The 15,139-nt window shown below is 46.3% G+C and overlaps 1 protein-coding gene across 1 annotated transcript in view; it reads right to left on the bottom strand.

The window, feature by feature from the left end:
- The window catches only part of LOC147696883 (cyclic nucleotide-binding domain-containing protein 2-like), a 636,311-nt gene that overhangs the window by 224,976 nt on the left and 396,196 nt on the right, over window positions 1–15,139 (bottom strand). The window contains exon 7 of the mRNA XM_086933251.1: window positions 5,402–5,564. Within this exon, the coding sequence (XP_086789377.1) occupies window positions 5,402–5,564 (163 nt within the window). The remainder of the gene's footprint in view (window positions 1–5,401; window positions 5,565–15,139) is intronic.

The raw sequence follows: 15,139 nt of genomic DNA, 5'->3' as shown, positions 1-15,139 counted from the left end.
GCTCGTCCAACCAAGAAAACTTTTGCCCAGTTCCTGCTACGGTAGCTGGGTGATCCACTTTAGTATTCATGATAAACAGGGAATACCAACAGATGCATAAGAAATAGTCTTTACCTTTGTGGTGTAATGTCAGGTGTGAAAGCCAAGGGGGGTGGCCCGCCCCGTCCTCCTCTGGTCCTCTGAGGGCCACAGAGGGCCCGCCCTTTGCCCGGGCTTAGCCCGGCTGGTCCCGCGCGCGTCCCGCGAGGCGGGAGGTGCGGCTGCCTCTTATGCGCCTCCGGGCGCTGCAGGCTGATCCGGCGTTTTCGGCGCCCCCGGTGGCAGGTAGGGGACGCCGGGAACTGTAGTTTGTTTTCCCTTGCTCTCTCCCCGCAGCGACCGCGATGTCAGGAGCGGCGCCAGCGGGGGAGGAGAGCGAGTGCAGCAGCGGGTGTGACAATGGCAGGTAGGAGCTGGTCCCCGCAGGTAAATGCCCCCGTCAAGTGGAATGTTCAGGCTGATGGCGTTGAAGCGCAGAGCAGATACAGGGACCATGTTCTTCCCGCAGAAGTATTACTTTCTCAAATCCAGTACGAGGACTTCCATGCGCATTGGAGGAGACCATGAGGATGAGGTGTTCAGTGTGAAAAGCAGGTAAACGATCAAAGACAATCACAGCTGTAGCACAAAGAGGCAGTGGATCCTGGAGCTTCACGCTGGCAGTTGCCGCGGGCTGTCATTTCTGTTGCCTTAAGTGCAGGTCTTGCATTACCAGTCGTCGTGGATGGTTGTTGTCAGCGCATAGAGCATGTTTCATTGGAGCTTTGCATAGGCAGTCGTCCTGAGCGGCAGACTATTGGCATAACCTGTCCCATTGTGGTCCTGAGGAACCAAAACTTTTGGATGTTAACCTCTTACTTCTGGAGGAGATCTTGTAGCTCCTAGCCAAGGGTCCAGGACATCTTGGGGCACTAACTTCAACAGATGCCAGCAGAAGGGCTCAGGCAGGTACAAGCAGGTCTAGCTGCAGCAAGTCAGCTAGGCAGTTGTAGGGAGGGCTCTGGAAGCTTACTGAGCCCCTGTAGTTCACACAGGAGGTCAGCCAACTGACTGTTGGAGTCACTCTGTGTAGTCAGGAATCAAGGCAAACAGGACCAACCTTGCTTCTTCAGACAGCTAGGCAGTCCTTTCAGCAGCAGAGCAGTCCTTGATGTAACAGGACAGTCCTTCTTCTGAATTTTCCACAGGTCCAGGAGTGTTCTGATGAGTGGTTCTGAGGGTCATTTTCTTTATTTGTGTTGCTGTCATTTGTGTGGGGAATTCCCTGGCCTACCTCAAAATTGTTTCTGGTCAGTTGTTTGTCTTCACTTGGTTCTGGCCCCAAAAGGTCCATAGTGACAAAGGCAAGGGAAATCCTGATGTCCGGTTTCTCTGTGTATGCTGTGGGCAAGATATTTTGAAATGTAATGAGAGCAGAGTACAGCTCCTTCCCAGCCGTCCTGCCACAAAAACCCTCACCCAGCTACTCCCAAGTCTCAATGTCACTGTCTGGGCCCCATACACATTCTTGATTGGGAAACCATTACCCAGCCCAGGGGGCTGGAAACTCATAGAAAGGCCTCAGTAACTCTTAGCATGCAAATGTCAAGTAGTATTTTTAAAATTATAATCTAAAATTTTTCTTTACCATTGAACAGGATTTTAAATTGCAATTAATAATAATAATCCACATTTGTAAAGCGCGAACAATCACCCGTAAGGGTCTCAAGGCGCTGGGGGCCGTCGGTAAGATTTAGGGCCATATGTATCAAGCTATTTAGCATTCGCAAAGGCCGAAATTCTGCGAATTTTGGCCTTTGCGAATGCTAAATACCTAAATGGTATGTATCAAACATTTTTGCATCAAAATAAGGAATCGCAAAATTTGCTATTCCTTATTTTGCGATTGCACTTAAGGAATCGCAAATTTTGCGATTCCTTAAATGGAATGTATCAAAGAAAAAAAATGCAAAAAATGTCATTAAGGAATCGCAAATTACCACCAACTTCTAGTTGGTGGTAAGTTGCGAATTCTTTTAATAATGCTTTTTTAAAAAAAAACAAAGGTGCCATATGACGCCCATACATGCCATTAGGGCATGTATGTGCGCCATATGCCCCCAAATGTCTTTTCCAGGGATGCAGCAGAGTGTTCTTGAGACACCCCTGCACCCTTGAAAAAATTCCGAATTTGCGATTAGCTAATTGCTAATCGCAAATTGCCCCTTCATTCCTATGGGCCTCCTGGCCCATAGAAATGAATGGGTAATTTGCGATTAGCAATTTGCTAATCGCAAATTAGGAATGGTAAGGAATCGCTATAAAAAAGCAATTTTGTACATACATACCGTTTTGTGAATTCCAAATAGCGATTCCTTAAAATTCGCTATTTGGAATTCGCAAAACGGAACTATGATACATATGGCCCTAAGTAAGCTATTACCCACAGTCACATGGTGCTGGGCTAATCTGCCGCCGGCACCGGAGATCGAACCGTGATCCCCAGATTCCTGTGTCAGTCGCCCTGGCCGCGGCACCACACCTCTCCCCTCTCCCCAATTAGAGTGTAAACTCTGTATTTCTACTTTCTCCCAATCTAACATGAGCACTTATAAATGTAATAAAAAGGTAACCCAGTGTTAGTCTATTGGGAAGATAGGCTTAACAAAAGTGAAAAACAACTTTAGGAGTTTTTTACTGCCAGGCCATGTAAATCTTAATGCCACACATCCTACTTTTTAAATACCATGCTCCCTACTGAGCCTTTATGGCCACCCTATGTGTGGCTTATAAGTTTTAAAAGGTACGGTTTAAGCCTGCTAAATGGTTTATTTTACCAGATCAAATTGGCAATTTAAAATTCCATTACGGGTTGCAGTGGCAGACCTGAGACAGCTTTTAAAAGTCTCTCATAGGGGGTGGCACAATCAGTACCATATACTAGGAGCTAACAAGTAAATTAATGTACCAATCAGGTTTAAGTCAATTGTACCACAATTTAGGGAGAGAAAACAAGCACTTTTCCACCGGTGGGCTGGGAAAAAGTGGACAGTCTTTCAAGCCAATAACAATGAGTTTATTAAAGAAAGGCAGAGGAAGGCAACAATCTGGGGTGACGCTGCAGAGACGGGCAGCTTAAACACCCATTATTAGCAGCACTTTGAAAAAAATCCGCTTTTCAAGCTACCTATCCCAAAATAAACACATAATATAAAAAATACATAATGGGTAACGTTTCATATGGTCTCATATTGGCAACTTGGGTTCTGGCGACATATTACCTCGTGGTTTATGAATTTACCAGAACACTTTGATGGCACTATTGGGTCATACAAAACAGTTATTTACACATGTGCAGATTTGCAGAGCATGTGCTTTGCTATCATTGTTGAGTGTGGGGAGGGAAGCCTCGAATTGGCCATGATGCCCCTCCCTCAACACAAGTTATACTCTGCACAGTTGCCTACATGGTTAATGCCATGGTGTTTTTTTCATGTACATAACTAAACACATTTCAACAAAAACTCTAGATTCCAAACAATTATATTTGTGCAGAAAGGTAAAAGCACTTTCAAGAAGCCCAGTGATTATTAGGAACGACGATTTTCTGTCTAAATGTAAGGGTGAATACCATCTGTGAGACAACAGTGTTGCTCTCATGTCAATGTAGTATATTGTGGTAATAAACTCGGATATAACCTTTACGCTGTAGTATTAAATGAATGAGTGAGTGTTTATTAGTACAGTTGCTCAAGCGTGTTATTGAGCTGCCATGGCATAAATATAACTATTATGATAATGGATACTACAGCCATTTTCGTTCTGTCTCTGGCAAATGATAATGGATTCAAGGTAGGTGGAGGGTGAACGTTTAAAGAACGAATGGGTTACTGAAAATGTAAACATTTGAAAGGAATGCAGCCATTTTAGATGTCATCCTACTTTCTGAGGAGAGTCAGGGGATAGCCATAATTTTGAGGATATTCAATTGGAATATTTAATCCAGATAACTGCAGTGTTGCCGTACATGCCAATAATGATAACATTGTGATCACAAGGGCAAAACAGGGAATGGCTTCTCAGTTGAAGAAGCTATGCACTCATGTTAAGAGTGTCTATTTTAAGAGATGGAAATCTTGTTTTCATGTGAGTCAGAGAGAGATCTGCTCTCCACTTTTACAGGGAGATTAATTCTATTAGGTTCCTAGGATGAATATCTTATTTCTGATCACCCATGCAAAATCAGTTTTCAATTTGTTTGTATATGTCTATAAACTAAATCAAAATATCCAGTTTTCTAAAAGTTTTATAGAACAAAGTGGGCAATTTAGTGTATGTCTGCAATTCTGACAGGTCAGCCAAAGTCCTAGCACTTTCCCTGCTTGGAGAAGACTGTCCACCGTATTTGAAAGTCCTCACCGGGCTAGTGTGATCTCTGTAAAGAAAGTGCATGCTCAGGTTCAGTGGATGCATGTTGAATTTTGTTGACTGCTAACCAGGCCGTCATGTTCAGGTGGAACACTTGGGCCGCAATGTTGAGGCAGCCCGCTCAGCATTCTCATAGCGAGAAGTTGTTGCTGGAAGATAAAGAAAAATTGTTGCTGATGCACCTGAAATGTTTGTACCTGTGGGACTTTTCCTTCTCAGGACTACCATGCTTCTGGGAGGTAAGTGACAGTCGCTCCACCCCAAAGAGGGCAGTCTAACACCATTGTGAGTTGTTGGCCCAGTGGTGGTCAGACACCGCATTAAGTTTAGTTGTATAGTATACATCGCTAATTAGGGCCTGCACGACATACTCTAATTGCCTCATGTTAGTCCCATGTGATGGAGGGAAATGCTTAAAGCAAAGCATATTAACTGTCTGGAAAGCACTACAGTGACATATTGAATAATAGTATTTCTATATATAGTGCTTCATACCACAGGTAAGGACTGCAGATAACAAGTGTTACTATACTCCAATTTAATGGTACATACTTTACCCTGGAAGGTTAAATTGGCTTGCTGGTATTTCATATATAATCTTTAGATCGCTGCATTTCTTAACAGCAAGTATTTTACTCACTGAACTATGCTGCCAGGCATGTGTGTTTCCCCAATAAATTATGAAATGAGACCTGTATAAATACTGTATAGAAGGACTACAAAGCTCAAGTAGGATACGACAAGAATGATGTGTGTCATCTCTTAAATAATGTTGAATGCAGTACTCTACCAAGAGCATAAGGGTCACATACTATTTTATGAAAAGCAAAGCTCCCCGGATAAAAACTATTCAAGTATGTCCATACATAAAATGCCATTGGATGATAATCAAAACGAATGTGCAGCAAAATCAAGTTTTCCATTGTAATCAAAGTATTAACAAATAATGGCATACCCCAAAATATGTCCCTTTCTTCAGAAAGGCTATTGTCTTTGGATGCAGCTCCCCAGTCTGCTTGCTGTGTGCCACCTTGGTCACCACTGCAGTGCCTGACAGAATCAGGTAGAAGTTCTGTGGGATGTGGCCTTGCCTGATGATAACCCTTCCAGGTCCAAAACTTTTAATTGAAACAAATGAAAAGAACATGAAGAGTGAACATTTTCAAACATCTCATACAAGAAGCTTCCGGTTCATATGTTGCCCGCAATAAAAGCAAATCAAGCACTGAAATAAACATTGTCAGATTCCTGCCTGTGCTCAGTATTTGGATCCGTTTTTGGCAGAAGCCAGATTTATACGAGCTGTAAGGAAGTAAAACTTGTTTTTTACAGACCTAGTTGAAATATAAATCTAGCTATTACCGCATTGATCTGCTAAGCACATAAAACACTTTAAAAGCTTTTTCAGAATCCATGGGCATTTATTTCCATGATTTCTGACGAGGGCACCACAGGCAGGTTTTAGTTTTTGATTCTCCGAGGTACTGATGGGGGCACCCTTGGCAGGTTTTAAGTTTTGATTTTCTCAGAGGTACCGATATACAGCCATATTCATCAATCTCCCGTTTTGCGAGGCCCTAATATCGAATTATAGCGATTCGCTACTAAGGACTCGCAAAACGGGATTCATGTAGGATTAGCAAAAATTATTGCGATTCCTACTGATTCCTTATTTGCGATTAGCAAATTGCTAATCGCAAATAAGGAAAAACCTCCCATTCATTCCTATGGGCCAAAAGGCCCATAGGAATGAATGAGGAGTATTCCTTATTTGCGATTAGCAATTTGCTAATCGCAAATAAGATTGCGATTTGAAGGGTGCCAGGGGTGTCCAAAGGACACCCTGTAGCACCCCTCAAATGCACATTTGAACAGGTGTTGCGCACACACATGTCCAGAGGACATGTGTGTGTGTAACATGCAAAAGAAAAAAATGCACTAAAGTGCTTTTTACTCTTTTTTCGCAATTTACCACGAAGTCAGATTTCGTGGTAAATTGCGACCAAATATTGCGAATTCGCAATTTCAAATTGGGTGATGAATTGGATTTAAGCAATCTCTATTAGAGATTTCTTAAATCCAATTCCTCGCAAATATGCGATTTCGGTAATAGCGATTTTTGCATTTGGGATGATGAATCCCAAATGCAAAAATCGCACTCGCAAACGGCCAGATTCTCAGAATCTGGCCATTTGCGAGCACAATTCATGTTGATGAATATGGCTGATACTTCTGTTTACGAAATTCCCCTCAGGAATGATGGATGCCTGGGAAATGGACTGTCGAACATGTTTTATTGGAAGGAGGGTGTTGAATTGGATTTCTGCCTTACAAATATTCCATTATAGGAGGAAGGAAATACGAACAGGAATGTACACGCACATACCTTGGCAGGCACATATACAATCATAAATAATTGATGTTCTATCTCAGCTTCATTAGTAACAAAGCCCAACAGCTCTGACTGGGTGAGAGATTTAGGTCACCCCCATCAAGCAATGTGGAGAATTGCAGTCTTTGATCAGGAGGAAAGCTGCTAAGAATGCCTGCCACATTTATTACGTTTTCAAGCCCTATAAATTCTCAGAAGACAGAATTAGTCTATAATGAAAATAGAAACTGAACATTTAACTTCATCAAATCGTATTAGAAGGACAAGTTCGGATAGCACCAGAAAGATAAACTCATGTTTTGTAGGTTGAAGCTGTTCTGTGTATTACATATACATATTTCTTCATTTGGAGTTATCTTTGTATTTCTAATGAGAAAAAAAAATTTCGAGCAGAATTAATAGAAAAAGCATACATTAAAAAATCCAGGGGCATAATATCAAGGGGGTTTATCTCCGCTTTTTTGGCTTCAAAAGCCAAGAAAGCGGAGATAAAATTATCTCCCTATTACCTAGCTGTCGCTAACACCAGATAGCGACAGCTAGTAGGAGATAGCGACCATCTTGGGCCCCACTTTGCATGTCAGTGATATTTATCACTAATGACATGCAAAGTGGGCGTGCCAAGATGTTAGTGACTGAAAACAGTCGCTAAGATCGCTATCTCCTATTACCAAATTTTGGAGATATTCGCGCTAAGCGCGAATATCTCCAAAAGCTAACACCTGCCCTGAGCTGACTTTTCAGCGATATTCATGCATTGCGGCGATATTTATCGCATTTGCGATAAACCTTGGTAATACCAAGGTTTATTTGCGGTCAAAATCGCCGCAGCTCAGCAGTAAATTTTTGTCTCTAACCAAGCAATAGCGATAATTATCGCTATTGCTTGGTAATATGCCCCCCAGTTCTGTATCTCAGGTATGAAAATGGGAGTTGTATACTCGTACCAAATGAGTCTCCATAATCAAAACTGAGTATTATGCTCAAGGTGCAGTTTATGCAGTTTTCCCTGTGGGCTGCATTTTAAGGCAGAGGTTAAAGGCCTTTTCTCTTATACCGATTGCACGATCACTGTTAGAGCTGGCTTCCTTTAAGGGAATGATCCCTCATTTGATGGGGGCCTACCTCCATGCAAATGACCGAACCTCATGTGTCCATGCCTTTGAGGCGATGCAAATTACTTAGATATGCATATGAGCAAAGAGGTTATAATGATTCTCAGCACATATATTCCTGCAAAATGTACAGATTTTAATATAAAGTTATAACAGAAAATAACACCATACATTATCTACTCACCTAAGACATTTTAATAGCATTACGATATCATGTCTGTGGCTCTGAAAGTTCAGGCTCAGGTAGCTGACTAAATAAACAAAATTAGCACAGCTGTGTGGAGGATAATCTCGTGTTTGTGGAAGCACACAGCTTCTACCCAAATAAATATATGTACTTCATCATGGAGGCAGAACCAAAGCCCCTCTCTAGGGATGCTAATCCAATTCTCTTAGGACGACAGCTGTGCTGTCAAGCCAGACATACAAACTGGATGAGGGATGAAATGCTGCACCAGGGCCTTTGCAAGAGCTAACTGCACACGTTACTGCTTTTGAAACCTCTTTTGGGCTTTTTAAAGAGGTGACAAATTTGCTTAAAGAGAGAAATATGGCGGGGCAATGACAGACATCAGAATAGTGATCCAAACAGTGCTATGCCGTCCTGATATCCGTGATCCGAATGACAGTCAGAGGGCTGTCTGAAGGAACACAAGCCTGGCAAAGGCCTGCAGGCTATAGGGAAATTATATCACATTATCATGCATGGCTGTGCAAAAGAGAATACCAGGAATTCTTCAAGGTCTGTGGTTCAAATGCAATAGGGTAACCACCTGGATTATGTTGCCTCAACTGTCATTCACCTCCGAACAAAAGATAAACACCGGGCAATAGTGTCAGCAGGATGTCCTATTCATGAATGCTCCTTGTGCATGCCAGTAAAGGTAATCTTAACTAGTATCATGAATCCCTGGGGGTGTCAGAATCTGTCTCTCCATCTCCCCTTCCCAGGTGACCTCAACCACACCAGGCTGAGTGGCAGGTATCTTTGCTGGGCCGAAATTGGGTTATTAATGTGAAAGGAGGTTCTTTTACAATTTAAGAAAAACAACCTGGATTTGGTCACTGCAGAGTCCTAAGTGAATCTCCACTTTACCCCTGCTAGCCGTGGCCCAATCAGCAGGCGATTCACCCAAATAATGAGTTTTAAGCAAGATAAAATAACAGTACCTTTAAGGGGGTGGTTAGGGCCTAGCAAGTGTGCGCACTTGCCAAGTTGACATGGCAGTTAGCAAACAGGGCACAGGCTCCACAGAGGCAGGCCTGAGACATCTTTTCAGGGCAACTCATTTGGATGGCACAATCAGTGCTGCAGGCCCACTCGTAGCATTTGATTTACCAGCCCTGGCAAACTTAGTGCATTTTACTAGGGAACTACTAGGAAATCAAATATGTCAATCAGGGAGAACCAATCACAATAACAATATACACAGGGAGCACTTGCACTTTGATACTGATCAGCAGTGGCAAAGCACCCCTACACCTAAGCCAGCAAAGACGAAATCCAACACAGCAACAAAAGTACAGGTGGTAGAGGCAAAAAGTCAGGGGAAACCACAGCAAGGATTCCAAGTCTAACAATCGTAATACGGCCCCAGGGGGCAATCATGGATCAAGGGACACACACTCGATCCTACATGCATTAACCAGATACCCCATAAATTAAAGAGTTAACAAATGTTTAATAAATACTCGTAAGCTTTTCCAAATCTGGTCAGGTATGTACATACCCTTTTCTACATGTACGGTAGTGTCATCAAGGAAATGCCCTGGATTCCCTTTTTATAAGGTGGGTGCATGCACACCCTAAGGAAAATAATATGACTAGTTGTCACTGTGCCTCATTGTACAGAGGCGATTGGGAGCGAAAGGCCTCTCTCCATAGCTGTGTGCATCCTCAGGAATTCTCCCGGCCTACCTAGGTTATGCGGAAGGTCACTGGGTAAATGCCTGGGAATTTGTTGAGCCCAGAGGGTGGACAGATAGAGTTAGATCAGCAGTTATGAACTGGTGGGCCAAACTGTCACCTCACCTACATCAATCCACCCAACTAAGCCACATCAAAATTGGATGGCTAATACCAACCACCCAGTCCTATTATTTCTGTGTTTAGTCAGGCAGAGGAACAATCAATCAATCAATCAATCAATCAATCAATCAAAGCATTTATATAGCACACTACTCACCCAGAGGGTCTCAAGGCGCTAGGGGAGGGGGGTCTGCTACTGCTCGAACAGCCAGGTCTTGAGTTGCTTCCTGAAGGCGAGGTGGTCCTGGGTCAGGCGGAGGTGGGTCGGGAGGGAGTTCCAAGTCTTGGCGGCGAGGTAGGCTCTTCGGATGTGGGGGACGGCGGCGAGGGCGTGGCCAGTCGATCGAAGCTGGCGTTTGGGGGCGTAGAAGTTGAGGCGGCTGTTGAGGTATCCTGGGCCTTGATTGTGTAGGGCTTTGTGTGCGTGGGTGAGGAGGCGGAAGGTGATTCTCTTGTTGACCGGGAGCCAGTGCAGGTCTCTCAGGTGTCCGGAGATGTGGCTGCGGCGGGGGATGTCCAGGATGAGTCGTGCTGAGGCGTTCTGTATCCGCTGGAGTCTCTTCTGGAATTTGGCGGTGGTTCCGGCGTAGAGGGAGTTGCCGTAGTCCAGACGGCTGGTGACGAGGGCCTGGGTGACTGTCTTCCTGGTCTCGGTGGGGATCCATCGGAAGATCTTACGTAGCATGCGCAGGATGTTGAAGCATGATGAGGAGACGGCGTTGACTTGTCTGGTTATGGAGAGGGAGGAGTCCAGGATGAAGCCCAGGTTGCGTGCGTGGTCTGTTGGTTTGGGTGCGCTGCCTAGGAGTCGTCCCAGGCGGAGGGTGAAGATCCCAGGATGAGCGCTTCCGTCTTTTCCGAGGTCAGTTTCAGGCGGCTGTTCTTCATCCATTCGGCTACCTCTTTCATCCCTTCGTGAAGGTTGGCTCTGGCGGTGGTGGGGTCGTTGGTGAGGGAGAGGATCAGCTGGGTGTCGTCTGCGTAGGAGATGATGTTGAGGTTGTGCTGGCGTGCGATGTCTGCGAGGGGGCTCATGTAGATGTTGAAGAGGGTTGGACTGAGCGAGGAGCCTTGAGGAATGCCGCAGATGACTTCGGTGGCTTCTGATATGAACGGGGGGAGGCGGACTCTCTGTGTCATTCCGGCGAGGAAGGAGATGATCCATTCTAGTGCCTTCTCTTGGATTCTGACGTTGCTGAGACGCTGCACTAGGGTGCGGTGACAGACAGTGTCGAAGGCCGCGGAGAGGTCTAGGAGGATGAGGGCTGCTGTTTCTCCGTTGTCAAGCAGGGCTCGGATGTCATCAGTGGCTGCGATCAGGGCGGTCTCGGTGCTGTGGTTGGCCCGGAAGCCAGACTGCGAGAGGTCGAGGGATCCGTTCGTCTCGAGGAAGGCGGCCAGCTGCTTGTTGACGGTCTTCTCGATGACTTTTGCAGGGAACGGGAGCAGCGAGATGGGGCGGTAGTTCTTGAGGTCGGTGGGGTCGGCTGATGGCTTCTTTAGTAGAGCGCTGAGTTCGGCGTGCTTCCAGCACTCCGGGAAGGTAGCGGTGTCGAAGGAGGTGTTGATGATGTCCCGCAGGTGGGGTGCGATGACCGCGGCGGCTTTGTTGAAGACGTGGTGAGGGCAGGGGTCGGTCGGCGATCTGGAGTGGATGAAGTTCATGGTGCGGACGGTGTCTCCGGTGCTGATCGGGGTCCAGGTGCGGAGGGTGGTGGTGGGGGGCGGTGGTTCGGTCGTGGCGTGCGTCGGTTGCGTGCTGAAGCTGTTGTGTATGTCCGTGATCTTGTTGTGGAAGTAGGAGGCGAGGGAGTTGCAGAGGTCTTGCGAAGGGGTGATGTTGTTGTTTCCGGCGTTGGGGTTGGAGAGCTTTTTAACGATGTTGAAGAGTTCCTTGCTGTTGTGTGCGTTGTTGTCCAGTCGTTCCTTGAATGCAGTTTTCTTGGTGGCGTGGATCAGTTGGTGGTGTTTTCGGGTGGCGAGCTTGAGGGCAGTCATGTTGTCCGGTGTTGGGTCTCTGCGCCAGGCTCTCTCGAGGGCTCGGCAGTTCTTCTTGGAGCTCTTGAGTTAGTCGGTGAACCATGGGGCTTTCTTGCTGCTGGGTCTGCTAGGCGGGGTCCTCAGGGAGGCAAGGTTGTCTGCGCAGTCGCTGATCCACTTCGTGAGGTTGGTGGCCGCTTGGCTGGGGTTCGTTGCGCTGGTGGGTGGGTTCTTGCTCAGGGAAGTCACGAGCTGGTCGGCTGTGATCTTGTTCCAGCTTCTGCGTGCAGCCTGTTGCTGGTGATGGTGGATCGTGGTCCTTCTGAAGCTGAAGTGGAGGCAGCTGTGGTCCGTCCAGTGGAGTCCGGTGGCGTGGCTGAAGGTGATGTCCTTGCTGGATGAGAAGACGGGGTTGAGTGTGTGTCCGGCGTAGTGGGTGGGGGTGGTCACCAGCTGCTTGAGTCCGAGGTTTGCGAGGTTGTCCAGCAGGGTGGTGGTGTTGCGGTCATTGTTGTTCTCCAGGTGGAAGTTGAGGTCCCCGAGGAGGATGTAGTCAGCGGAGGGGAGGGCGTGCGGGCTGACGAAGTCGGCGATGTCCTCGCTGAATTGTGTGCGTGGTCCCGGGGGTCTGTATATGAGGGTGCCTCTGAGGGTGGTCTTGGGGTTGATGTGGACTTGGAAGTGCAGGTGCTCGGCGGGTGCGAGGGTGTCGTCGGTGTTGGTCGTGATGCGAATGGTGTTCTTGTGGATGATGGCGATACCTCCTCCAGTCTGGTTGATGCGGTCCCTCCGGATGATCTTGTAGCCGTCTGGGATGGCGATGTCGGGCGCTGAAGAGGTGTTCATCCAGGTTTCCGTGAGGAAGGCGACGTCTGGGGCTGTGGTGTCGAGCAGGTTCCAGAGCTCGACGGCGTGTCTGTGGACGGAGCAGGATGCATTTCAGGTGGCTGCTGCTGTTGCTCGTCTTGGTCTTGGTCGGTGCTGGAGTAGTGCAGGTCCGGATGCAGGTGAACTTGCAGGAGTGGCAGCAGAAGGGTCCGTGGGTGCGTCTCGGGGTGGCTCGGTAGCATCCTGGCATTCGGCCGGCGTTGAGTGCGTTGAGTTCAGTGGCGTTGTAGGTCCGGCGGGTGGGCTGGTGTCTGCGGGGGCCAGGGGTCCTGGCACTGGGCGCGGTCCAGGCGCGGACGGGCACAGACGGGCTTACCTTTGGCGCACCTTCGGCGCTCATTCGGTGCTCCCACTGCGCACGTCCGCTGCGCGGTCGCTCTGGGGGCGTCATAAGAAGGGAGCCGGGAGGGAGGGTCCGGTGGGAGGTGGGAGCGTGGGATCTAATCGGCTGGCGTGGGGGCGGGGCCGCAGGCAGTCAGCGGTGGGAAAACGGGTGCAGGCTTGGCGGGCGGCCCTGCGGCGGCTGGGGTGCTGGAATCGGCGCTAATCACAGGCAGCAGGTGAGGCTCAGGAGGCAGGAGAGGCGAGGAGCGTGGGGGCGACCAGAACAAGAAATGACATCTTGAAAGTGCAACAACAACCTCTAGCACTGCCTTGTATTTGGCATCCAGTTGTTGTGTAACTTCTGTTAAGAGATACATCACAATTAAAAGGGCATTCGTAGGGAGGCTGTATGCCTTAATATTATTATACCACATAACTTAAAACCCATTCAACATGAGGTTGTTTCTGGATAATGTTTTAACACTGTTCCTATCTGTTTTCCATTTTATGTTTTTATTGAAATTTGATGGTGATGTATCATAATTTTAGCATGTGAACAATGTATTTTATGTGCACTTTTATGATCTTCATGTTTAAGATCGAATAATGTCGTTTTGAAATTGAAAATTGAGGTTGTTTTTGATGGAGAAATTAGGGATTGGAGGAGTATTGAAAATGTATCAAATAATGTATTATAATTCTAGCTTCATCAATTATTTAAAATGAGTGATCCAGGGCAAATCTCTTCACATTTGTATGCCTGAAACTGTAAACACATGTGATTAACCTGTTCGCCGCGGCGGAATGTCTGCAGCGGTGCTAAAAGAAATGACGCGTTCGGACGGCCCCCGGCTGTCCTCCACACACGCCCACTGTGACTTCAAATGGCCGGGGGCCGTCCGACGCATGTAAAAGGTGAAATATATGTTGAAAAAGTGTGTTTCTAATAATTCCCATTTGTGTGTTCCCAGCATCCCATCACATCATGTCTTCTGTAATCCCGATTCCCACAGATGCACACAAACAAATAAATCATGCTGTTTTATTAGGCCTAGTTATGTTTTTGATGCTCTTTTTGCAAAAACATATTATGTGGAATGTGTAGTACTGCTTCTTTGAAATTAGGCCCACAATACAGCAAATGCCTAAAATAAATAAAACAAATGCAAGCTATAAGGCCTCCAGTATGTGAAGGGGAGAAAAAGTTCTTCTTGAAGAAACAGACGGATTCCAGTATCACAACCTTCTGTTGGATTACAGAGAATTGTTATGTTCCTGGCCAGAAACCCCATTAGAAAACCTATTATTCACGACACGCATGTGGGTAAACTCTGTAGCAAACTCAAAGGATGTCGAATGCAGTTTGATGCCGTGAGGGATTAGAGGAACATATTGGAACAAGTAAGTCTCGTTTGTGTGAGGAGAAAACTCTCCTTTTGCTGTTTCCGCATGAACAATTGTCCCTTGAAAATCCCAAATTTTTGAAATGCGCATTTTATGTTTCTTTTTATTAACACCAACCTCTCTTGGATGGGATTTGTATTGTAATCCTCTGGTCAGCCATCTGTTCAGCGGAAGCCAGCAGCACCACCTGCATGGTTGTTATGTGCACCATCACCAACACTGAAATGTCACTGCAAGAACAGTTGTGCATTGTTCTTATTCTGCAGTGAAACCCATTCATGCAGAATAGTGTCTTGGAATTCAATGGCCCAGTGCTCGAAACTACAGTCTAACTGTTCTCTAGGCCTGAGTGTGATATTTCTTTAGTTGCTGGCCCACATACACTGCTTTTGTCTGTATGCTTGCAGATGTTGGAAATAGGCCAGATGTATTGAACACTAGCACTGGACTATGTTCTGCTCAACGATGAATACACTCTGCGTATGTTTAGAGCACAAACCTTTAATCTGTTTCATTTTTCACTGTTTTTAGAGTGTGACTACAGAGTCAGACATCTATGAA

The sequence above is a fragment of the Lissotriton vulgaris genome, chromosome 8, assembly GCF_964263255.1.
Source record: "Lissotriton vulgaris chromosome 8, aLisVul1.2, whole genome shotgun sequence".
Lineage (NCBI taxonomy): Eukaryota > Metazoa > Chordata > Amphibia > Caudata > Salamandridae > Lissotriton > Lissotriton vulgaris.
The sequence above is the reverse complement of the archived record's forward strand: the minus strand, read 5'-3'. Positions and strand labels throughout refer to the sequence as shown.